General features: G+C 49.9%; 1 protein-coding gene across 1 annotated transcript; it reads left to right on the top strand.

The window, feature by feature from the left end:
• Positions 1 to 44: 44 nt before the first annotated feature.
• GDF6 (growth differentiation factor 6) lies at positions 45 to 26,187 on the top strand. The gene is made up of 2 exons (XM_082363192.1): positions 45 to 938; positions 15,652 to 26,187. The coding sequence occupies exons 1-2, from the start codon at positions 515 to 517 to the stop codon at positions 16,611 to 16,613; spliced, it is 1,386 nt and encodes a 461-aa protein (XP_082219318.1). The 5' UTR covers positions 45 to 514; the 3' UTR covers positions 16,614 to 26,187.

The raw sequence follows: 26,187 nt of genomic DNA on the forward strand, positions 1-26,187 counted from the left end.
TCCGGGGCCGCACGCTCCCAGCAAAGTGGAGGAGGCTGGGGAAGACCGAGAGCCGGCGGAGCGCTACGGAGGGACCGAGCTTCGAACAGTGCTGGGGGGGCTCTGGCGCTGCGGATGCCCCTGGCTTCCTCGCCGCCGGCGGCCTCGCCCGCCTACCCCTGCCCGGCGCTCCAGGCCCGCTCTGCGCGCACCGCCTGGCAACCCCGCGCGCGTCCCGCGGGGGCGCTGCGTCCCCCTGCCACCCCGGCCCCCAGCGGCCCCTCTCCCCCACACCTCCTGCCCGCACCACCCGGCCTCTCCTCCCACCCTCGGCTCCCCTCCCCTCCCTCCCCTCCCTCCTCTCCCCTCCCCTCCCGGCGAGGGGCGGGAGGGGGCGTGGCAGGGCCGAGGTTTGTGTGGCTGGGACCCGGCTCCTCGCACTCCGAGTCCGCCCGAGGAGCCGGGCCCCGGCCGCTGTCCAGCCGCTCCGCGCCCCTCGCGACCCGCGCCGCCGCCTCTCGGGGAGACGCTCGCCATGGATACCCCCAGGGTCCTGCTCTCGGCCGTCTTCCTCATCAGCTTCCTGTGGGATTTGCCCGGTTTCCAGCAAGCTTCCATCTCATCCTCCTCGTCGTCCGCCCAGCTGGGCTCCGCCAAGGGAATGCGAAGCCGCAAGGAAGGGAAGATGCCGCGGGCGTCGCGAGAGAGTGCCACGGCCCGGGCGCCCCTGGAGCGGCAGGAGCCACAGCCGAGGCCGCAGGAGGAGCCCCGGCGGCGGCCGCCACAGCAGCCCGAGGCTCAGGAGCCTCCGGGCAGGGGCCCGCGCGTGGTGCCCCACGAGTACATGCTGTCAATCTACAGGACTTACTCCATCGCCGAGAAGCTGGGCATCAATGCCAGCTTCTTCCAGTCTTCCAAGTCGGCTAATACGATCACTAGCTTTGTAGACAGGGGACTAGGTAAGTGGCAAAGAAGACGCCCGACTCCTTTCTCCCTGGAGCTCCGCAGCCAGGGCACAGCTCCGGCTCTGGCAGGAGGCTGCATTTGTGAATTCCCTTCCCGCTCTGGCTACCTCCCCCCTTTCTTTTCTTAAACAGTTTTTCTCAAGCCTAAGTAAGTTTCCGAATGCGGCTGCAGATTTTATTCCAGTATGCAATCCTCCCTGCCTCGCTTTCTTCTTTTCCTTCCTTCCTTTCTCTCGCCCTTCCTTCCTTCTTCCTCTTGCCTTTTGCAGAAAGGAGCGTGGCGGCCGCACGTCTGGTGGCTGGTGGAGGAAGCGTGGAGGGCGGGAGGTGGCGGGCAAATGACCGGGGCTGGAGAGGCGTCGCGACGGGGACTGACGGAACCCGTGGCAAGGGGTCACTAGTTGTACCGGGTGCGCGGTCCAAGGCCGGAGCTGCCGTGGCGGACCGAGCGGCCCAGGGGCCTGAGTGAGCGCTGGAAAGCCCTGAGCTCCCATCCGCTCCGGGAAAAGCCGGCAGAAGAGAGTTCCGCGGTCGGAGGAGCGAGTCGGCGATTGGCGTCTGGCAGTGCCCTGGCCCAGCCGCTGCCCAGGTACCCGGCTCGTCCCCGCGCAGGACGTGGGGATGGTCAGCCGCGTAGGAACCCCGCGACCTCTGGTTTTTTTTGTTTTTTTTTTTTTGTTTTTTTGCTCCTGCAGCGCGCTCTCGGCCACTCCGGGGCCCGCAACAGAGTCATTTCTGCAGAGGCAGTGGCAGCAACTGGCAGGGCGGGCCGGGGGCAGGGGCAAGTGAGCTAAATTTGGGGGTTTGTTGGTACTTAACTCACACGGGTGCCTGCGTGTGCTCGTTCACCTTTCTGAGCTAGGCACCTCTCCTCTCTCTGCGCTTCTACCAGGGGCCCCATCTTTGGTCCCCTCTGTGGGAGCGGGTGCATGTGTGGGAGTCTGCGGAAACCCCTGCGCCCCCTCCTTGCCACCTGCGTTGGTCTGCAGCCTTGGAGAGAACCTCGCGCTGCAGGCGCCGGGAGCTCAGTTCCTAAAGAGAAGAGACAATACCGTAGAAGGAGGCAGTAAGGAAGGGAGAAAAAGCAAAGGAAGGGCAAACGGGAGGTAGGGGACGAGAAGAAAGGACGGAGGAGATAAAAGAGATTTGGGCATCTATCCACTCCGCCACCCTGCCCAGACTTAGCTCCTCGGCTCGGACGCCTTCCCTGCCTCCCACTTCCAGGTCAGTGAAAGTGGGGTCGCCCAGGAACCGGCGAGCATGGGGGTTCGGACTGGGAGGGCTGCTATGCCCCGGCTGCCTTGGGGGCACTTGCACGCCCTCGAAGCTTTACAGAGCAGGCTAACGGCCCCGAGCCTCGGGCTCTTCCCAGGCTTCAGCCCCCGAGCCCCCTCCCTTGCAGCCGCCTTCCTTGCGGGCATGGGTCCTGCCCACGCTCGGTTCGCGGCTGCAGCCCGAGGTCAGCGAGGTTCACGAGCTGCTGAAAAGTCTGGGCGGCAAATTAACGCCAGGTATTTTATGGTGATTTTACAACTACTAAAGTCACCCTGGCAAATACAAGCGGCTTCTTCGTAGCTCTGCACCTGGGGTCCCGGCCTCCCTGCTGCCAGCGCAGCTCGGCTTCTCCCCACCTCCACCCCTCTCCCTGCCTCTGTTGTTTCTCTCCCTCCAAATCTTCTGTTTATCGTTCGCCTTCTCTAATACCCTAATCGAAGGCTACCCTAGACTTGCCTAGTCGAGAGAGTAAGGAAGCACAGAGAAAATTACTCTAGAGGCCTTTCCCCAAGGGAAGAAATCCCGCAGGCCCAGGGTGGCGGGCGGTTGGGCGCGCATTTTCTTCTCCCCACGGGAAGTGGCCAGAACCTCTGTCCCTCCCCCAAGCGGACACCCCCTAACTCGTAAGCTGCGCCCTGTGAGTTTGGCACGGGACCAAGGGACCCTGCGGGCGGCTGGGAGGCGTCTCCCGAAGCCTGCAGCGTTGGGGCAAGTGTGGGAGGTCTCTGGGGGCTCCAGGTCCGGCGCAGAGGCTGGCTCGCTTCACCCTGGCTCGCGCTGCAGCAGCCTGTCCGCGGGCACCGCGCTGGGCGCCCCCGGGGCGCCAGAGGTAGGGAGGGGACTGGCTGCGCGCCCAGGTTGGGGGGGGGGCTCAGTTCCCGAGTCAAGCTCTCTAGGCTAGCCGAACCGAGATCCAGACGTCCGGCTTCCACTCCCGAACGCGGTCCCCCGCCGGAGGAGGCGCGGCGTGACCACCTGGACCGCAGCTTCAAAGGCGCGGTCTCCTCCACGCCCTCCGGTTCCCAGAAAACGCGAAGAAAGGTAGTTAGTTGACCGCGAAGGCTGTGCGGCTGGTAGCACGCCGCGCTGGGGCGAAGGAGTGCGAAGCCGCAGGCTGGAGGGCGCGCGCGGAGGAGGGGGTATGTTGCGGGCCACAGCCCCAGCTTGATAAAGGGAAAGCCTCACTTTCTCTCTCACTGATTTTGATTTGATGTGTCACCGGCGGTGACCTCGGGCTGGACCTTCCGGGGCTTGCTTAGCATCGGGCCCCTGATTGGAGTGTTTCAACTCAGCGATCTAATTGAGGGTTCATGTCATAACACATCAAATGGTGTCTAGTCTCCCGTGATGGAAGGGACCCGCCAGCCGCGCATCCCCGACTCCTGGCGAGGACTTCCGCCCCTCTCACGTGGGGACTCTTAAACCGCGCCAAACCTTCCAGCATCCCCTCCCCCAGCCGTGGACGGCAGGACAAGGAGGAAAGAGCGGCGGCCAACCGAGAGCTGGGCCAGCCGCGCTAACTTGGCGCCTTGCCTCGGGGATGTTTAAATCGCCGTCGAGTGTGGCAGGCTTGGCTTCGAGAAGCAGGGGTCCCTCAGGGGGAGGAGCAAAGAAAACGGAAGGAATCCTGAAACCCTCTCGTGAGGCATGAACTACTTACGTACAGTACACTATTTGTAAAAAGCCTTCCTCACCCGGGGACCCCGGAACCCTAGAAATTACACCTAAAGCTTGCGTTTAAGAGTGGGAGAACGGGGTAAACTCTGTCCATTGTGAATGAATGAAGAGCGCTTTAGGTCTATAAAGACTGCGTGTTCTGTACTGCCTCAGCCCCTGCCTCCTTCTCCCAACCCCTATGAGGAGGAGACCTTATTGCAAGTTAAAAAAAATATGTCCCCCCTTTCGCGGGGACATATTGTTGTTTCCAAACAACTAGGGGTAGTAATAATAACTAAGATATATTGACATGTTGAGCACTTACTGTGTACCAAGTACTGGGCTAACATTTGTTCCATGAATTATTTCATTTAATTCTAACAACACCACCCCCACCCCGGGGGAGAAAGTGCTACAGTCCCTGTTTTACAGGTGAATTAAGGAAGACAGAGAGGTTAAGCAAGTTGTTCAAGGTCACACAGCTAGTGAGAGCTGAAGCACATATCCAGTTCTAGCCCCTGCATATTTACCTATGGCACTACATGGGTAGGGTAAGTGGTGGGGAGGTTTCTAAAGGATGGTGGCAAGAAGCAGAAATGGAAAAAATTGACAGATTTTCCACCCCGTCTAATATTCCTCTGTAATCTCTTAAGACCCAGTTAGGAGTTGGAGTGAAACTTTGGATTCAGGGGTCTAAAACTGTGCTGTGCCTTGCTTCTTCTTTGTACTCCCTGTAAAAGGCACTAACTGCCTTATCCCTGACCTTTAAAAATGCCTCCATATTGTGCTTTCAAGATGATTTTGGATCCATAAAGATGAGAAAGTGTGTGAATGTTTGTGTTGGTGCGGTCATAGGATCAGGATGGACCAGGCTGGATATAGAGAAATTACAGTTAGCACCTGATAGAACTCATTACAAGACCACTAGTACAGGAGGCTTGGAACTCCAACCCTGGGGCCTGGGAAAGGCAGACAATGAGAACTCCTATGAATTCAACATGGCTGTAAGATAGAGGCGGGGGGAGAGAGAGGCAAAACTTGGACTTTAGTTTACGTAGTGAGAAGCACCATGTAATTCCAACAAGGGAGAAAAAAAAAAAAGCCTCTTAAGGATGAAGAAACCAAAATGAATCTAAGAATATTGCTGTGAGTTAGGTTTCCAGACGATTTTGAAATAAGAATTCTCTTTAAATATTTGTTGTTATTGTTACAATAGCACTCTCAGAAAGGAGGCAGCAGGGAAGAGATAAAAAACAAAAAAACAAAAAACAAAAACACCAAAAAACACTCACACACACAAAAAACCCCAAACGAGATCGGAACATCCTTGAGGAATTTGACACCCTAGAAATGAACCTCGGGAGAGTTTGCCGCTGATTGTTTGTTGGCTTCTAGGTTTACCTTCTGGGTCACGATTGCCAAGGGGGCAGGGCAGGACAGCTAACGGGGAGGACATTCTAAGAGCGGCATAGTTCCCTCCTGATTGAAGTTCGTCTGGTGTGGCATGTTTATGCAAAACAGCGTGTTTCTGGGTGGACCTGGGCCGCAGAGTGGTGCAATCAACGCAGTGGTGCTTTTGCCCGGACCCTGTTGTCGTTGGCAAACGGAAAATGAAATATAAGCAGGGAAGTATTTTAATGGGGACGGAGGGAATTCACAACTGTTAATTATTTGGTGACCTTGTATTCGATTTGTTTGAGTCCCTTATAAAAACACTAATGCAGACCAGACGGCCAAGTGAGGAAGCCGGCAGAAGGTTCCAATCTAGGCTTTATTTCCCCGGAAAGAGGGAACAGCCTTGGGAAAGGATTGCTGAGCTTTCAAGTGCGTGCGTGTGAGGACGCGCCGGTGTGAGCACCGCGCGGGGTTTGCGTCGCGGTCCAGGTTCAGGATCCTGCTCAAACCTGGTGAACTGCAGGTCCTGGAAGAAACCCGGGGTAAGGGAAGGAAACCTTAAACCAGAACTTTGTTCTGCTTTTCTGGTTGGAATGATTAAAACATTTTTCAGGCCACAAACCAAACCCTTAGCCATTGGTTTGTTGTTAAATAGAAGTTAATGTCACTCCCACCCCTAAGGCCTTAAGGGTTGCCTTACAAAGGCTGCCTTAGCAAGAAGCTACAAACACCTAGTGTCTTCTGCAGCGTGAGCGCAAGAAGCGCCGGCATTCTGGGGCGGACTTCCTTGGCAGGGGAGACTAATCTGAGAAGGACACTGAGCTTTTTCCTGGCGCGGGAGGCTCTCGAGCTCTGGGAGTTTGCGCGGTAGAGTTGCTGGTGGGGGAGGGGATCGAAAAACGTGCTCAAACATCCTTGTCGTTTCTGCACATTAAAAAAAAAAAAAAAAAATTACCTAAGCTGCAACCCACGACAGGCCTTGGGAATCCCTTCCCGCGCAAACTGAATCAAGACCTGAAACCTCCCCCTTACGACCAGAGGGGATGCGTGTCGTCTGGACCCGCGGGGAACGCAGAGCGTTGCATTGATGGAGGCCCTAGGGCAACTCGCTTTTTCCCAGCTGGAGTTCTCGGGGTTCTGGCGGCTCACCTCCTTGAAATTGGTGACGTCTTCCTGGGGCGGCGTGGGGAAAGGGAGAAGGGAACTGAACAGAGAGGTGGGGGAAAGATGGTTTGATAGAAATAGGGCAGAACGAAAACTTTCGTTTCCTGCCAGGACTTCTGCTTGCATCAAACGACCCAGAGCAAATTCACGATAATCCCTGGGGACTTTTGAGTAAAGTGAAGGACAGTGGTTCGATAACTCTTAGGGTATGGAATAACCCTGGTCAAGCAATGCTCTCTGGACGCGGGAAGGGCTCCGAGCCGAGGCCGCGAGGCGTGGCAAGCAGGAATGTGGAGCCACAGCGCCACTTCTTTGCTTGGCATCTACCACCTCCCTCAAGCCCCCATCCCCCGCCCTTAAAGCCTGGCTGTTTATTTTTAAGCTCAATGTCGGTTAAATGGTGTCTCCTGTTTACAGGAATTAAATAGGTCCTCGTCGGCCTAATGGGTTCCAGGGTTGCTGTTCCTTGCCCTCCAGGACAGTCCATTAACGCTGCTGGGGGCCGAGGGTTGGGTGCGCTGGGAGTGGGCGGGCGGCGCTGACCAGCTTTAGCAGAGAGGCGCGCGCTGCGCAGCGAGCGGCCCGGGCGCCTGGGGGCGGGGCAGGGTTTAGGGACCCTATAGTGGGCTTGCAGTGGAGGAGAAGGGCGGGCCTCTGGCCTAGGCTGGCGCGGGTCTGGCTGCTGGAGCGGAGCGGAAAGCAAGAGCAGAGGGTTGGCTTTGGGGTCGGTCAGGGGTGGCTTACCCGTCCCCCTTACCCCCTAAATAACGTAGGAACCGAAGAGAACCCGTGCGCCTGTTTTGCAAATCTGGCTTCCAGGCAAGTTGGTCCAGTTCCGATCCCACTTCCCAGCTGACCGCCGCTCCCACGCCCAGTGGGGAGGGAAATTGAACGATGCTAGGCTATGGCCCATAACTACCACCACGAATCTCATTTTGCTAGGACGTTATTTCGGGAGTCAGCCCGAGGTGAACACAGGGGAGCTGAGTTGCCGCGATCCCTTCCTCAGAAGCTGCGTCCGGCCCAGCACTTTAAAGAACACATCACTGAGGTTTCTCCTGCGCAGGACCCCTTGACACCGAGGGTCCAATATCCTGCCCATGACCACACGCCAGTCTGAGCCCGTCTCCCCACCAGCAACCTCAGAACTGGTCGGGGAGGGGAAACAACATAAAATGGGAACCTTTTCTTCTACTTTTCATCTCCAAGCTCTCAAGTCAAAAGGCTGCGATCATGTTCCAGCCCAAAGGGTGGTTTCAGGGCTGTGATACCCTCCCCGCTGGGCCTGGGTTGCTCCCCTGGGCTCCCAGGTGACCCTACAGGTCGACATTGCAGGGAGGGCGACCTCGGGCAAATCAACCAGGTCCGGGCCCTGCTCCCGAGGTTCCAAGAGAAGGCAGCGACCTGCGGGGATGCCGCAGCTGAGGACGCGAGGCACAGGCTGCTTGGCTGCAGCGGAAAGGTGGGGAGAGAGGCTCCAGCGTGAGGGGCGTCACCAGCTTCTATTTGGATTTCATCTGCAGTGGTGTCAAATTAAGATTTGGGCCACTGTGGTCAAGAGCCCAGGGTGGGATGCCAGTGAAAAGAGTCGCCTGGTGAAGTGTCCTTGATCTGGGCTTTGCATCTCTGGCTCTTGAGCCCCTGAGAGGCCGTGAGAGTTCATACCAAGTGCGTGGAAACTACTTTGTAAATGAATCCGTTTCGTCCTAGAAAGACAAAAGGAGTCTCTTGGAGGCGCCTCTGGACTCCTGCTGGGGGTGCCCAGGGCCCAGAGCTCAGAGTAGAGGGCTGGCCCATCTCCTGCCAGAGAGCTGCGTTACTGAAGGCTGTTCTGCGGCTCCCTAGGAGCGTGGAGTTGTTCCCAGTCGGGTGGAAATCGGGGTTCCCCTTCTCTCCCCTTCCCAGCCTCACTGGTTTGCCGCTGGCTGAGTCAGAACTTGCCGTGGGAACTTTGAGGTTTCTCTGTGGGATCCAGGCAGACCACCAGACTCGATGAATTCTGTGTGGTTCACAAGCCCAGGCTCGAGACAGGGAGGAAGGCAGGGATCTGCCAGGCTTTGGAGAGAGGTTGGAAAGTCCTCTGTGGAGGACTTTCCTTGGGCCTTTCTGGTCTTTGAAAGGAGGAAAGAAGCTGGGAAATTCAGGGCAAGCTGTTGGGGAAAACACTGGGGAAGCCAAGAGACCTAGAAAGAAGTGGGGCGGTGACTGTATGGTGGGAGGCACCGGGCCCGGGAACTTCTGTGGGGCTGCAATGCCGCCGCCCCTCACACCGCAGCCCGAGGGGTCATTCACTGCTACCACCCCGCTCTCCTCCAACCTGCAGGCTGAAAAACTTAGGGAACACACACCCCCCCGCCCGCACCCTACAATGGCTCCGTGGACAGTTCCTGCCCACGAGGGTGCCAGTGGAGAAGTGGGACAGGTGAGGCAAGGAGATCAGCCACCAGGCCTCTCGGGGCTGCAGCTGCCCGGAGCCAAAGGGGTTCGCATATGGGTTAACCCCAGAGGAGGGACCCTGCGAGGAAGGCCCTGTCCTTGACGAGGTTCTGGCTGGAGGTCGTTTGTTCACTTAGCATTGTGGGAGGGACCAGAGCAGTGGATAAGGCCTGGGGAATGAGAAGGAGCAAGGTGATGGGGGTGAAGCTGGAACCCCTATGGGCCTCGCCCTTTGCTGGAAGCCCTTGCTTCTCTCTTAACCCCTCTGCCCAGCACCTTTCTTCCACTCACTTCTGCAAATCCAGTGGAAAGAACTGGATTGCATCTCCTCAAAGAAGGCCAAGAGGAGGACGGACAGGTGTATCTTCCCCCTACCTGGCCCCCTACCTGGCCGTAGGCAGTTACAGTAATATTGGCTGCATTCACTGGGTGCTTCTGTCTGTCACGCACAGCCTGCTCTGGTTGCCTTGACTCTGATCTTTACAATGACTCTGCAAAGTGGGGGTCATTCTCCCATTTTACAGATGAGGTATATGAGGCTGGGAAAGATTATGTGACCCAGTCCATCCAAGGCCACCCAGCCAATAAGTTACAGGGCAGGACTCAGACTCAGGATTCCTATGCTCATTCCATGTTGTCAGTAGTAACTAACATTTGCACACATCTTCAGATGTCTTTCCTACTCTATCTCATTTGCCACCCTTCCCTCAGTGACTGTGAGCTGGCCTGATATTCTCATTTTGCAGATGAGAAAATTGTTTCCTTGGAAATTCTCATTCAAAAGTCCAGATGTTGGCATCCCTTCAGTTCTGCTGATTAGGAAGTGATTGACACTTGGAGATCAGGGATTGATGGCCTCCCCAAATTCATAGGCAGCATGAAAGAACTGGAGCCTTCTCAGGGTTTCTACCAGACACAAAGATCAGGGGCTGGGATGTCCGGGGTGGTGGCACAGATACTGGAACCAGAATGCTGCATTTACCTCTATCTTGGACAAGTTACCTTGAGCTCTCTGTGTTTTAGTTTTGTGATCCATAACATAATAATGATATCTTTTCTTTTTTCCATAGGTCGTTTTGAAGCTTAAACGACTTATTATAAGTTTAGAATTTAGATCATGCCCAGCACATAGTAAGGACTTACACCAGTGTTTGCTGTTATGATCATACTGGATGTGAGCAAAAACACCCCAGAAAGGGTGAATTGTGTGGGTGGTCTCCTTATTCTGCACCTCAGGGGGATGGTCAGCAGTTTGCAAGTCTCAGATCTCAGTGGATGGAGGCAGGGCGCAGGACAAGAGTACAGGGGGAGGCCCAGGAGATCACTGCCCCAGAAGAGGGTAATAGTTGGAGCACAAATTACTCAGAGACCTTCATACCCCAGAGGAGAGAGGGCTGGTGGCTCATTTTTACTCACCCAGTATACCTGACTCTATTTCCAACTTGTGGACTTTGGCGCCTCAGGGCACCCTCAGGGCTGAGGGACCTAGGAAGAAGTGACTCCAAACCTAGCTATTAATTCCCTGCTTGGAGGTCTTCTTACTTCCAGTAAAGGAAAAAAGAATTCCTGGCAGAACCCAGCTCCCTGTGTGTTGACGGCATTGGTGATGGATGTGTGTCTGGTGTCCTCCCTCCCTCTTTGCTCCACCGCCAAATCAGAACCCTGTGAGAGGGGCGTGGCCTCAGGTCTGAGGGCCTCGGTTGGAATAAAGACCTTCAAATCGTGTCCCTTCCAAGCTGCAAGACATTGGGCAAGTGAAGACGCCTCTTGGAGCCCGCTCCGTCACCTATAAAAGAGTGTAACAGTACGACGGGCCTCGGACGCTCTCGGTGAGGATTCACGGACCGAGGCCACCCGAGCCCTGAGCCCGGCACAAAGGCACTCCCAGAAGCGTTCAGGGATGCTTTTGAGGATGGGGGAAAGGCTGAGCTGCAGACGTCTGGAGTTTCCTTTGCGAAGACGGGTGATTATACTCCCCTCCTCCATCCCCACCTAGGGGAGTAGGGGTGGGAGAGCCCCCTTTCATCTCGGCTTTCTGAGCCGCAGCCCTTCGCTGGAGGATGTGCCTTCGGAGGACGTGCGGCGGGACGCGTGGAGGGGCGGCGGGTGGAGGCGTGTGGGGCCCGGCCAGGCGCCCACGAGTGGCCGCTCAGGTCACGGCGAACTCAGAGGACGCGAGCGGAACACACGCTTAGCAGCGTTGGGGAGCCCAGCGTCTGGGCGCGAAGGGTCTTGGGGGTCGGGCGAGCTGGAGCTCGGGGGAGCCCTCGGGGCCAGCGAGTGACACACAGTTCAACCAGGACTCTCAAGAGGGACCTCAAGCTGCGTACGTATCTCAAGACGTCTTGGGGAAAAAGGCAGTACGCGGCCTTTCCGCCCCAAACCAAAGGACGATTCGGGTTTTCGGAAGCCATCTGCAGGGTGGCGCGGGGGAGCCGCCCCCAGCTGGAGGGGCGCGTGTGGGCGGGCGAGGCTCGGGTCCTGCCGCTGAGCAACCCTAACCCTTACGCCGCCTTCCCGGGGCGCGGTTCCCGGGGTGTCCGGACTTAGGCGCCGCGGGCATCCTTTTCTTTACGATCTGGTGTTTGCTTCTCAGCTTCCTCCAGCCACGTACCTTTCTAAGCCAGTTTCCTCATTTAAAATGGGCGTGATAGTCCCTACCTTGAAGTGATTCGTTCTCGTTCCCTTATTTGCTTTCCTTTTAAATTTTTATTTTATTTTTTTAATCAATTCCACATCAAATGTATATGTTTGAGGTGCTCCTAACCTTTAACCGACTTGCCCTTAACTCAAAAAAGGCTGACCTATTTATGAAGAATTTTCTTCAAATATGAAGGTGGTTTGTTCTCTTCTTCTCTTCGCCCCTCCTTCCTCTGCCCACCCACCAGAGCAAGCTGATAAGCACAAATCCAGCGATTATAACTTGAGGGGTCTCTATGTCTAATGCTCAGCAAACACTGAATTAACCTGGGTGTAAGCCAAGCTGTAACAGACCAGGTTGATACAAATAAAAAGCAAAAAAGATAGCTCCCATGATTTATTACTGATCAATTTCAATTTAAAGGCCTGAAGCATAGGATTGACTTCCAGGATGTAAGAAGGTGCCACCAACAGATTCTGAATTGAAAACTACCTGTTTCTAGGCAAGAGGATGGGAGAGAGTGTCGCTTGATGACATCAGCTCTCTTTTATACAGGACTTAATGGGAGAGGAGGCTTGTGGGAGAAGGTGTGAAGAACTGGCTTCCTACCCACAGATGGCCATGGCAGCAGGGCCAGGCCTTGTGATGCCAGGTCAGCAGGCGAAGTGTCTGCAGGGTCACAGTGGATGGTGTGTGTACTCCCCAGGTTGGATGCCTCCTCTGGGCTATTTCTGCGATGCATGCCTCCAGAGCAGGTCCAGACAGGTGGAGAATGTGGTCTGCAGGGGAGCTGCACAGAGCAGCCACACTCACGCGTTAGAGGTTCTGGAGACCCAGTGAGAGTACATGTGGCTGAAAGAGTGAAAAAACGTGGAGGTGGCTGTGAGGGGCAGGAAGGAGCATGGAGCAGTAGGGACTTGGTTCTGGTGAGCATTGCCTTAGATCCTGTCTTGGGCCCAGTGCTTTGGGGCCCTAGGGCCCTGTTTTGTTCTCACCTCCCATGGTGCCCTCCCCACCTGGTGGGGAATCTGAAGAGTCAAGGAAATGTGCTTATCTAGATTCGTGGTTCTTATAGTGGGGTCCCCAACCAGCAGAATCAACATCTCCTGGGAACTGAGGAGAAATGCAAGTTCTGGGCCCTGCTACAAACCTCTGGGGCCCAAGAGAATTTGCATTTCTAACAAGTTCCTGTGTAATGTTGATGATGCAGATTTAGGGACCACTGCAGGTTCACTGGCTTTGAGAGCTACTACTCTAGTCTGGTACCTGAGCCACAGAGTTCTTGCTCAAATAGCGCTGAGCCCACTTCCAGGGCCTGGGCAGCTTCTTCTTTGGGTCTGTCCTCCTAAGGGTGTGTCACATCGCTGATGTGTGCACCTGTAGCCTGGGAAGCTTGTACCTGTGGGCAAGGGTGTCCACATCCATGCAGGTAAGACCCCTCAAACTGTGGAATGGAGCTGGCATGGGAAGAAAAGAGAGCAGGATACAGGCTGAAGTCTCATTTGCACTTTTTCCTCAAGCCCTGGAAAGAGTAGGAGCAGGCTGATCTTGCTAGAAAAATCATGCGAAATCCCAAGGCTGCAGAACCAGTGGAGCCCTCTTTTTACAGATGCTTTCCTCTGTTTTGACCACTCTCGAGGGCTAGAGAAATGTGACTCAGCTGTGCAGACCATTTATTAGCCCACACTTTAAAAAAAAGAATGAAAACAAAAGCAGGCTGATTTCTCCGTGTTGCATGAGAGAGAAATAAATAAATCATCCTTCACACCTGCCTAATGCTCTCCAACCAGTGACAAACTGTCTCAAGAGTTATGTAAGCAGAGATGGAAATGATTTCCTAAAGGAGCCCAGGTTTTATTCCTAGCAAGCCCTGAAAATACAGTTGGGACTGTATCCTCCATCCCTTGTACCCTGGTCACTCCTGGTTGCCTCAGCTCCAGAACTTGGACTCTAATGGACAGGCAATGGGGCTTACAGGCTAAATCCTCCAACTCTGAAATTAAACGGACCTAGGTTTGGGTCCCAATACCACCATTTATTTGTTGTCAGACTTTGGTAATTGTTTTCTCCAAGCCTTGGTTTTCCCATCTGTAAAATTGGAACAATATGAGTACCTACCTTGCAGAACTGATCTGTGCTCATGGATAAAGGATGAAAAATATGTCCGCCCTCATGACATTTAGCTGGTGCAGCAAGTGTCTTAGGTTTGTCCCTCTCATCACATCCTCAGTTTGGGGGGAGAGAAATATGAGAGGCAGGAAAGTGAAGCCTCAGGCAATAGGTCCAGAGATCTGGGTGGTGGCTGAATGTTGTCAGACACAGGTTTCTTTAAAGGAGGAGAGGAAAGTGTGCTGAATTCCCACTGATTTTAATGTGCCCTGGTCGGTTTGAAGGTCTTGGCTTCCATAAATCAACTGCCTCCAGCAGCTTTTCCCTTTTCACCTCTCTAACCCTTCCCACAGCTCCGTCTCAGGTCGGGACTTGTGTGTTAGAGTGAGGCAGCCGCCCAGCGGTCAGCCCAGAGTGGGAACTGGGTGTGGCCGAGGCTCCAGGTCCAGTGCCCTGGGGCTACATCTGGACAGGCAGTGAGGGTCGGACCTGGGACCCGGTGACACTTTTACTATTGAAATCTACCCAAACTTTACTAGCTTCTGGGGAAAGCTAGGGGCTTTGGGGATTTTTGTATTTGCTGGGTTGTAAATATTTTATGAGAAGTCAGCCCAAGAAAATCTGGTTAGCTTTCCGCCTTGCACATTGAAGTGGGGTTGGCTTCATGCACAAATGTGTCAAAAAAGAAGTCCAGTCCAGTTTTGCCTGGGTCCCCAAGAATTCACCTTGGATTTAAAAGCCTGTTATTGTTCCCCCTTTATGTGTCCCCATTCTTTCTCTCAGTGGTAACCAAAAATTTTATCTTCAGGATTAGTTGCAAAGCAAGAAGATTTCAGATTGGGTGGGTGGGGGAGGGGAGAATGTCACTGTGTGTGTGTGTGTGTGTGTGTGTGTGTGTGTGTGTGGCTTAGGTTTTCTCCTTACTGATATATTTATTTCTCATTGGCTGCAGGATCTTCTCAATGGATAGATAGATGCCTTGTGTTTGTGTTGGTTCATTTGCCCCTCTGCAGACTTCTGAAAGCCTCCCTGCTCTTTTGTTTGTTAAGTGGCTGATGAATTTTAAAAAGAAAGAAATCGCATTGCAGCTCCTCATTGTGTCAACTTCGTCCTGGGCCTAAATGCTTCAGCAAAACTGCCTGCTGGGCGGCATCTTCTCCCAGACCCGTGGGTCTCAACTAGGGCTGCACCTTCAAATCAACTTGGAGCTTAAAAAAACCAAAGCTAACAAACCGCAACAAAAGTCCAATATCCAGGCCCTGTCCTCAGATATTGATTCAGTTGGCTGAAGCATACCCTGGCGCTGGTAATTTCAAAATTCTCTAGGTGGTAGACTGAGAATGATTGCTCTAGATGTTTCCCACTTACTGACCAGCGTGTATCCTAGGTCAAGCAGGCCTGTAGCCGTTGCGGTGAACCAGATGGACAGGACAGGGTCCTAGCTCCTATGGGCTGTTGGAGAGGGGCGGGCTTACGCTGGGAAAGACAGACCACTAAGGAGACAAATATAAACGAGGTCATTGTAGATAGTGCTAAGTGCCGTGAAGATAATAAACCAGGGTCCCGTGATAGTGACCGAGGGAGGCTACTTTAGATCAGGGTGGTCGAGCATGGCCTTTCGGAGGAGGTGACACTTGAACCGAGACGTGAATGATGAGAATGAGCCAGCCGAGAGGAGGTCTGGGGGAATGCGGGCCGGGCTGCGACCACAAAGGGCACATTAGTGGTTACATAGGCTCCTGGGGGAAAACCCGGGAGGCCGCCGCCACGGCCGCCACTCCAGCAGCCACCGACTTCCGCCCAGGGAGTCCCGGGCTGAAGGGGAGGAGGGGGCCGCCCTGGTGCCCTCCCCTTCTTTGCCGCGAACCGCCGGGCGGGGAGCCGGGGTGGTCAGCCCCGGGCGGGCCGAGCTGGACCCCTACCGGCCTGCCCCGTTCCCTCCCCGCCCTTTTCCTCCCAGGGGCGGCCGCAGAGCACCGGGCTGATCTCCCTCTTAAGTGAAACTGACTGTAATTATTTTTTATCTCGCAGACGATCTCTCGCACACTCCTCTCCGGAGACAGAAGTATTTGTTTGATGTGTCCACGCTCTCAGACAAAGAAGAGCTGGTGGGCGCGGAGCTGCGGCTCTTTCGCCAGGCGCCCGCAGCGCCCTGGGGGCCGCCGGCCGGGCCGCTCCAAGTGCAGCTCTTCCCCTGCCTGTCGCCCCTGCTGCTGGACGCGCGGACCCTGGACCCGCAGGGGGCGCCCCGGGCCGGCTGGGAAGTCTTCGACGTGTGGCAGGGCCTGCGCCACCAACCCTGGGAGCAGCTGTGCTTGGAGCTGCGGGTCGCGTGGGGCGAGCCGGGAGCCGGCGAGGCCGAGGCGCGCGCGCCGGGGCTCCAGCAGCCACCGCCCCCGGACCTGCGGAGTCTGGGCTTCGGCCGGAGGGTGCGGACCCCCCAGGAGCGCGCCCTGCTCGTGGTGTTCACCCGATCCCAGCGCAAGAACCTGTTCGCCGAGATGCGCGAGCAGCTGGGCTCGGCCGAGGTTGCGGGCCCGGGCGCGGGCGCCGAGGGGTCGTGGCCGCCGCCGTCGGGCACCCCGGACGCCGGGTCTTGGCTGCCCCCGCCCGGCCGCCGGCGGCGGCGCACAGCCTTCGCCAGCCGCCACGGCAAGCGGCACGGCAAGAAGTCGAGGCTGCGCTGCAGCAAGAAGCCCCTGCACGTGAACTTCAAGGAGCTGGGCTGGGACGACTGGATTATCGCGCCCCTGGAATACGAGGCCTACCACTGCGAAGGCGTGTGCGACTTCCCGTTGCGCTCGCACCTGGAGCCCACCAACCACGCCATCATCCAGACGCTGATGAACTCCATGGACCCCGGCTCTACCCCGCCCAGCTGCTGCGTGCCCACCAAACTGACTCCCATCAGCATCCTGTACATCGACGCGGGCAATAACGTGGTCTACAAGCAGTACGAGGACATGGTGGTGGAGTCCTGCGGCTGCAGGTAGCGGCGCCTTCCCTGCCGCCTTGGCCCGGGACCGCTGGGGAGGCCTGGCTGCAGAGAGGCGGAGGAGGAGCTGGCCTTGGACGAGGCAGAGAGTGCGGCAACAGCCTGGGCTTTCAGCCGGGTGGGAGACCAGGGAGTTCCGCCTTTCCAGAACCTTCCACCTGCCAGCCCAGAGGGAGAGACGGATTTTCACACCTTGCCCGGCCACCCTGGAAAAACAAGCCAAGGAGGATTTCTTTAGTTTTTGTCTTTATTATTGTGGCTTTGGATTTCCTTGTGTGTCTCACAGGTTTTGATGGGAGGTGGGGGCAGGGGAGACACATACCTGGTTCTCAGCTGCTCCAAGGATTGAAAAATTAATAGTTTAAGAAGGGAAACTGGGGGGAAGAATCACCTTTGACCACATCTCGGTCTGATTGTTTGCTACCTGTGTAAAGAAGGTGGGGTCTTTCTGGCCATGTCGTAGCCTGTGCCTTGTCCCCTCGCCCTTGCCCGCAACAGAAAGTGTTAAGGTAGAGAAATAGGAAAGCCAGGAGGGGTCCTGCCTTTAGAAGAGCTTTGCAAGAGTTGGGCCCAAGCGGGCCTTTTCCCGCTTGATTGTATACCCAGCTCTGCCCTGGCCTCTGCCCGTATAGGGAAGTGGCAACCTGCATCTCACTCCAGGGGGCTCAGGTCACTGCCATTACTATTGCTTTTTCTGGGGGAAAAGGGAGCTGGTATGGATGGAATGACAAGAATGAGTCCAAGTGGAACCCCCTAAAGGATAATGAGAAACCACAAGGCTGCCTCTGAGGGGCTGACATAGAGGTGCCTTAGCCCAGGCTGGAGGTCACCTATGGAAAAGCCCTTCCTCAAGTCTGTTTCTCATTGATTTCTTTGAACAGAATTTGCCAGAATTCAGACATCCCCTTTGAAGGGGAAGGTGATTTCCCATTTAGGCAAAAAATGGGTAGGGCTGGGGAACTGTAGAACTAAGGTAAGAGTTGCAGAGGATGGGAAAGTGACCCAAGAAAAGGGAGGGTGAAGTCAGGAGGGTAGGTGGTTCCCCACCTCCCTCACCAAGGATGGGGATAGAGGGACAGGCCAGGAACAGGGAGGAGAGGGATGAAAGGAGACACAAACCCTTGTCTCCGAAGTTTCTTTAGAATCTCTGTTCCCTCCCCTCTCTCTGACATTCCTGAAAGATTACTAGCCAGCAATAGCCCAGGGCTCCCCCAAAAGAATTGTTTCAGATTGTAATTACCAGTTAGGCAATGTTTTTAAAACTTAGTAATGAGAAACTGTGAAAAGAGCAAAGTGTTACATTGAGCTTGAGGTGGGAGACGACTGGGACGGATGGTGAGGAAGGAGGCAGGGATGGAATTCATCTTCCGGAAGCAGGAGAGAGCAGAGCACAAGTTAAATACCCATCCCCAGATTGCCAAAAACATGAACTTTCCCCCAGCCTGCACCAGTATTATTTTCAAACATTGCCCGTAAGTAAGTAGGCCCTTTGAAGAGTTAGCTTCCTTCTCATCTTTGACCATGAAATGGTTTAAACAAGGGAACTTGTACCAACCATTACAAAAAGTTTTTGTTTTTCCTAAGTGGTTTTGCTCTCTCTTGATCTAAACCTGTTGCTTGTTTGGTTCAGAGAACTACCAACTGTCCAAGAAAGGGTGAGACTGATAATAAATGCTAATATAAAATGCTAAGTGAAAAAAAAAAAAAAAGACTTGGCCCGGAGAAATAATTTAAAATGCACATTTGCTTTGGATGCACTGTTGTTCTGTTAAGGCTGTATATATTTGTTTATTTAAGGTGACTGAAAGTGCAAAGAGGAAATGGACAGCATGCAATTCATCTTAATGTACAAAACGTTATATGCACTCAAATGTTATAATTTCTAATATTTTTAAAGTTTATATTCGAGTTGTACAAAGTTAAGCATTCATCAGATATTTCATTCTTTCATAATGTTATCATTTTCTTAAATATTATTACAAAATTTTAAGTCTGTCTAATGGAGAGTTTTTTTTTTTAACTGTCTACCTCACTATAATACAAGTATTTACCACACGAAAGTTACCAGAGGTCAATTAATATTCAAAACATTTTTTACAGTACACTTTTCCTGGATGATACTCAGTCTAATACTGTATTATTAAATTCATTTCCCCCCTTAATAAATCAGCCTGGTTTATATGGATCTATTTAGAAAAATCATTTTCTCAAGGAATTACCTACCGTCAGTGGTATTTTGGTCCAGTATGGGACTGAATGTCTGAAAAGGCACTGAGGATTATTTTGAAATCCATCATTCAGAACATTGGAGTTTTTCCTCACAACTCTTCCATAACTCTTTTCATGAGATTTTCATTCACCAGATTAAAGCCAAATCCTTGTCAACTATTAGAACAGTGTTTATAAGCCTGTAACTCATTCCAACATCTCAAGAGCCCAAATAGGAACTGGATTATTTCTTAGTTTCTTTAATGTTGAAAAAAAGTTGTAAGTTAACTAGGCCAGCCAAGATGTCTATAATTACCATTTACATTATGCCTTAGCGGGAGCAGAAGATATAGAAATGTTGTTCTATTTGTTCACTTGCTATAAATTAGGGAGCCCGTGTACAAGTGTTAAGTCTGAGTGCTCACTCTATGTCAAGCATGATGCTGTCCGGGCATTATCTCATTTAAACTCCTCAGAAACTCCACGAAATAAGTACTATTATAATCCCCATTTTACAGATGAGGAAACTGAGATGTGGCGAGTTTAAGTAGCCTGCCAGTGGTAGTTAGGATTTAAACGTAGCTCTTTCAGCCTCTAGAGCCTGAAGAATTAACCACTATAAAATTCTGCCCTGAGATATCTACCTGCTCTCTAACTGGTCCCTGAATGTCAGTGTGGGGAATTTGCAGTTAGCCACTATTATTGGGCGTGGCCAATTGGAGGAGGAGTTGCTGCTCCAGGGGCCACCAGCATTGCCTGAAGTTTTGGAATAAGTGAATTATGATTGCTGGGATAAGGAAGCTGAAAAATGCGTATGGATTGCAAAGCTCTGAGAGTTCTCAGCTTAGAGCTCGCTTCTGCAGATGCATGGTTTAGGTCATTGCTGGGCTCCTGTAGCTTCTCTGCAGTTTTCTGGAACTGCCTTGGGTGTGGTTTTTGTGAGTTTTGGTTATCAAAATACTGGTCAGTTTACAGACAGGTTATGTTTCAATAGACTTGTAAGTGGGCTGTTTAGAACTGAGAAACATTTTCCTTTGGAAACAATGTTCGTATGAGTTTCCAGGTCATTTTGCAAAAGCTTTATTTACCCCAGTGGAACTTTTTAACAAAGCAAGTTTGACCAATGGGTTTTGGGTACAGATAATCACCTGGGAAAGCAAAAAAGAAGTTCTTTCTCTTTCCTGGGTGGAGGCTCTTTTTGAAATAGTTGAAAATTCTTTGCATTTTTCCACCACTTTTTCTATACCCATCACCCAAGTCCCTCGACCTCCCAACTGCCCTGAGGACTCCCAGCCCTGCCCCTTAATATGCCCCCATTCCAGAGATTTCCTTTCTCTGCACAGATATTTCCATCCCCAAAGTTATTTTCCTCTCTTTCCTCCATCAGAAAGTTTATTTCTTAACTCAGATGTTAGAAGAAACACAATCTGGTTGAATTACATGAAGATGTAAATATCTCTAAGCTCCTTAACCTTGGGGACATTTGCAGTTTAAGAAAAAAATCTTGCTTAACTCAGATCTCTTGTGAGTGATGTGAAAGTCAATATAGGAGGACTCAACACACAAGCCACACACAATTTTGAGTTGTATGTGAACTAGGCACTAATGACACAGGATGAATGAAGACACTTACCAATGTGAAATTTTTTGCTGTCCACTGGGGAACATTTTGTGCAATAAAGAGACTATTTGTAGCTAACTTGTTAAAAAATTAATATCCAATGTATTAAAGCAAAACGTTTAATAACTTAGTTTTTTCCTAAAGCTCGTTAAGTTTAATGAATGTAGGCCCCATAAAGCTTTTTTTTTTTTGCCCTTGTTTTGTTTATTGCTATATTCTTAGTATCCAGAATAGTGCCGAACACATGGCATACACTCAATAAATATGTTGAATGAATAAATTTACAAATCCTATTTTACTTGTAAATCTAGTAATTTTAACAAGAATTTTTAAGGGAGCTTTTGATTTCTGTCTGTTCAGCTCAAGTTGAGTGCAACAACCTCCCTGAATCAACCAATTCTCATTACAACCTAGCTAATAAACTTCTATTAAATGTCATACATTGTTTTTTGTCAATTTAATATTTTTTTTTTTTTTTTTTTGCAAAGCCCTTCACATTTCTCTAACAGGAAAAATCTCCCCATGTACTTAAGCTACTCCAAGTAAAGCTAATAAATGAAACCTCTAAAGATGATGATTCTTAAGTTCTATTAAGCATTTCAATACTGCTTATACTGTTTGATTGAACACAGGGAATCTAAAGTTAATTACTTAGTTGCCCATTTAAATTGATGTCAGAAGGCTAACCTGTTAGATACCTTACTAAACCACATTTTCTTAAAACATGCAAACACTTAAAATATCAAATGTATATAGGTTGTCTCAATGATTAAAAAAACACTATTTTTGAACTTAATACAAAAGTGTTAATAATTTGGATTTGATTTACTTAATCTTTGTACTCTATTCCAAAGTTTCTTTGGGTTAAAAACACTAACCCACTACTGACAAAGTATAGTTTCACAAGCAAGGTGGGGAGACCATGTCAACAGACTGTGGCTGCAAATCTACCAGAGGCTTTGGTTGAGAAAGGAGATGGATTCTCCCTGGGATACTGGCCAAAATTCCAACTCCCTTTTAATAGTCACTGTACCAACAGGAATTCCAAACCCATATCTTTTATGAGTTGGTCTCTCCTGGGTTCAAGAGAGGCTGTTAACTCATCTTTCCTTCTGATATGGGTAAATTGAATTCTATGCTCCCCATTAAGATTGTGGCTAACTGTCTTCATTAATTAACTGGATTTCACATTTGTTTAATGTCCTTAGGACATTTCCTTGTTTTCACCTTTGGCTTTAAAATTGCTTTACTGCCACTTTATTGAATTATTCTACCCGTACATAGTTCTTCCACAACCTCTTCCAACTTTATCATCAAACTCTGGTAATCAGAATTCTGTAATCTTTTTCTATATTCTTCGTGTCTGGAAAATCTACAACTCTTATGGATATTGAAATGACATCTAATGGGAACTGCACATCCTCATTCCTTGCCTGGTTCTGTGGTCACAATACAAAGTTGTATGAATGAAAACACAGTCACTGTGCTTGAGGAGTTCACAGGAATATAAGTATTGTTAGTGTTACTATTATCTCATCGGGTAATTATCACAAAAACTCTAATTATGATTGCTCTGCTTTACAGATGAGAAAACTGAGGCTTAGAGAGGTTCAATCAGTTGCTGGGGAGAAGCTAGGATTTAATTTGGTAGAATCCTGAGCATATTTGCATCTGTCCAGGCGGTTATTTAATAAGTTCCCATAGTCTGGAAAGCTCTGTTTGAGGCTCTGGGAAACTTTACAAACAGAACTAGAGGTGAAGGAAGTTCCAAAATTGAGCTGAACTTCCAAGACTTGCAGACTCCTAAAGGCAGGCTGCTCTCTCTACCTAAGTTCTGCTTTTAATGACTTATTCCTTTCCTTTCCAACTCACAAATTCTCTGAAATCTTCATCCCCCCTCATCCATAACTGTTGAGGAAGCAGGGAGAATAGGACGTTGAGAAATGAGGAAAAGGGCAATATTTGCAGCCATGGGTTCTCTGTACCATTCAGATGTTCAGAATTACAAAGGGTGTAACGCTAACCCTTCCAAGAAAGTCCAAACTTATTAGAAATAAAATGTGTTTGATTTAAAAAGAAAGAATTTAATAAATACTTATTATATATTAGTGTCATCTGTGACTAGAGGCAGAATTCACCAGATGTAACTGAGGATGATCACATGAGTGGAAATTAGGACCTCTTGATGCAACTTTGTTTTTGAAAATTCATATTTCCAAGTGATGATTCCTTTACCTCTATTGGGAGTTCTTAAGCATGATAATTTTTCAGTAGCAGGAATGTGAAACTAGTTAATATGCGTTTTCTCCTCAAAACTGATAGGAAACCAACAGTAAGTGCCCAGGGAATTTTAAAACAAGTTTAACAGGATTATTTACTCTTGACCTAGGGCAATGACCAAATGGGATACATCCCTGATGCAGAGATTCAGCTGTCCACAGCTCCATGTTTGATTGCCCCTCTTTGGAACAGAGGGAATCTTGTATCTCTATCCTGAAGACCTAATGGTTTACTTGGGAGTGCCAAGTGACTTACACCAGCCAGCTGTGCCTTAAGCTTTTATTAAAAAAAATTCTTGCTTTGATCTCTACTTTGTTAGAATTCTTTCGTAAGTTCTAGGGAAATGATGTGCCCCAGTTTGTCAGAAAGAAGGGGCACTTGGACTGCCAAATGTCTTCACTCTTTTCCTTTGAAACTATTGCAGTCATGTACATGGAGGAATATTTACCTGTCTACGTTGAGACAGTCTTAAAAGTTTCAGAGTTTCAGTTTTAATTTTGAAACTTCCCTTATCTCCAGTTTCATACCTAAAATCTCTAATAAATTGAGCAAACCATTGAGATAATTAGCTTCTGAGTTATATTACAATTTTTGTCCTTACTAGTGGTTAATGTTTATTGGACACCAATAGCATTCACATCATGGTAGAAGATTTAAATGTATTCAAGGCCCTTGGTTAGAGGGCTCAGTTCATAGTTTATTCATATCAGAAAGAACTTTTAATGTTGCTCATTTTAAAATTGCTGTCCAGAACAAATGGACAAAACTTATAAGAATGTTTGGTTTAGGCTTAAACAATATTGTATGTATTCATTCCAGATTTCAACTTTTACTAAAACCTGACTACTGAAGTTTGCTGCGAAAGAGTTGCCAGTGAGAAAGAACCTCTGCCATTGCAGTGAACAGTTTTTCCAAATAAGCAAATAAGTGTTTTATTAAGAAACAATTTCCGTTTTCTAATGTTTACTTGTTATCGATTGGAAAGTGACTTCTTAGCCAGCACATTGGTAGTTGTTGTTGCCTAGTTGGCAGTGAGAGTGTCCTGGATTGAACAGGGGAACAGCAGAGTGGTTGAAGAAGACCCATATGAGGCATGATCTGAACAACCACTGTATCTTAGAATTCTTCCACATTATCCCAAATCTTTGAATTTGGGCTGTTTGTTTAGGGGTGTGGTTCAGGTACAGGCAGATCTAGCTCCTTCACATTAGTGTCTTCCAATCTCTTGGTGTGACTCAGGTGGTCACTCTATGATCAGGTTTCCTGGGTCCTTGTAGGTCTATCCTTGTTCTCTAGCAGGGAAGTAGACAGAAATTTATATCTTTCCTAGCAAGTCAAGAGTGTGAGGGAGAGGTTATTAGGGCAGGAACTTTGCTCACTCTTGCTGGTATGTTCGTGGATTTAGTGGTTGGTGGTGAAATTCGACTCTCTGCTATTTATATAATGTATAGGTAATGGTGGTGGTAATTGTAATGATAGTGTCAGTCATTTTAACCATTAGAAATTAGAGATAAATATTTGATGATAATAGATGGTTGTATCATTTAGGCTTATTCAGTTTTATTTAACAGAAACCCTCAGGTTAAGAGTAACTTCAATACGAAAAATTAGTTCTCACATAAAAAAGGAAAAGTTTAATGATAGGCAGTCCAAGGTTTAATGAGGGTTCCACAATGTCTTCAGAGCCTGAGACCCCTTCTGTCTGTTTGCTCCACCATTCTAGTGCATGGCTTTCATATTCAAGGTTACCTCATGGCCCAAGATGGCAGCTGGAGTCCAGCCATTACACCCCAGCTGTAGGCCAAAAGAAACAAGAAAGCCAGAAGGGAAAAAAAGGGCTTTTCCCAGCTGGCTCAGCTCCCTTTAAGAAGCCTTCCCAGATATCCCAAACAACATTTCTCTTTAATTTTCATTGGCCAGAACATACTTACAATTGCTTCCAGGGAGACTAGGAAATTCAGTCCTACTCAATATAGTATATGGCTGTTTTTGGTTAGGCAACAAGTAGCCTTGTAATACTATGGTATTACGGCATAGACCCAGTCCTATCACTTATGCCTCCTCTTCCCTGGAGGTTTCCTAGCCCTGAGAGCTCTTCACATACAGTACAGTTAACCACAGGGAAACCAAGTGTCCCTAAAGCGATGGTTGAAAAGTGCAGGTTCTCTAGTAAACGCTTGACTGGAGAACCAGGCTGAGGCTTGGAAGACCAAAGCCTTTTGCTCCCTTCTTCCAGAGCTGAAAATGCACACCAATCTGACTTCACTACTTAATTGCAGAAACAAAGAAGGTTAAACTGAAAGAAGAGAATGAGTACATATGGAGAGTGTTGTCCAGGAAGGCAAATGATTGACTTTGACCCATCAGATGAGGAACTCCTCCTCCTGTGGGAAAGTGATGATAAGGGAAACGGCATAGGTGGGAGATCCCATCTCAACCTTAACTTTCTTACTGTAGGTGCTCTTAGTAGGCTGTACGTGTATAAGACATAGATACTTATAGATGAATAAAAAAGCTTATTATTATATGGATGCAGATGTATTCTATATCTCTATATATTCCATGTACTATATATAATATAAAGCAATAGTGTTATAACTCTGAGCTCTGTAACCAATGGGCCTGGAAAGGGTTACACGTGTGCTAAGATATTGGGCCTGGGTCAATCAGAGCCTATAGCAGATCACTTCTATCCAAGAGCAGACTCGTCTGCTTGTCCCAGAGTGTTTCAGAAACATTACCACTTTCAATGTGTGCTCTGGCCCCAAAAATGCTGGCAAGCACTGCTATAAATCAGTTTATTTTATGCAACGTCATGTATGTGCCATGAGACTATCACTTTGTCATTTATCAATGATGGGGAATAAGTAAAAACTCAAGTTAGTTGTAGGTGCCAAGCCAAATTTTGATTGAAATGCAGTGCTAACCTGGGCTCTTGGTCAGTGCTCAGTGGATAGAGGTAAGAACTAGTCAAGCTAACCATTGTTAAATCTCCTTAGCCTCTGGACCAAAGACCTTTAATTAAATAGATGAAAAGACTAGGTTACTCCAAGACATTATAGTGTCAGTGATAATTGTGACACTTTTTATAATGAAAAACAAAACCAAAAACAGTATTCCACTCCTTGGATGTTTCCAGTGGGGTTTTGTGAAGTTCTGTAAATAATGCATCTGCATTCAAATGGCATCTTTGCCCCACATCTCAAACATTCTGCTCTGTTCATTATTTAACACTTTGATCTTTATTCTACAGATGGGCAAAATGGTAAACTTCTATGAATGTTAACAGATGAATTTCATTCTTGGGCCAAGCCTTGAGTACCCAATAACTTCATGTGTTCTTTTGCTCCAAAGGTAGATTAGAGAACAAATATTTCTTCCAAAAATTATGCTCAACAAGATGTTCAGAAGTCAGTTCAGGTGGGTGTGGGTGTGGAGAGGAGGGGCTTTCCGTGATCTTGGC

Source organism: Balaenoptera borealis, assembly GCF_965194805.1.
Source record: "Balaenoptera borealis genome assembly, chromosome: 17".
NCBI lineage: Eukaryota > Metazoa > Chordata > Mammalia > Artiodactyla > Balaenopteridae > Balaenoptera > Balaenoptera borealis.

What these genes read in the sequence shown, in the direction of transcription:
- GDF6 (XM_082363192.1), top strand. Translation starts at nt 515, where the DNA reads ATGGATACCCCCAGGGTCCTGCTCTCGGCCGTCTTCCTCATCAGCTTC. An exon ending in CTTTGTAGACAGGGGACTAG is followed by an intron (nt 939 to 15,651) that starts GTAAGTGGCAAA and finishes TTTATCTCGCAG; the next exon opens with ACGATCTCTCGCACACTCCT.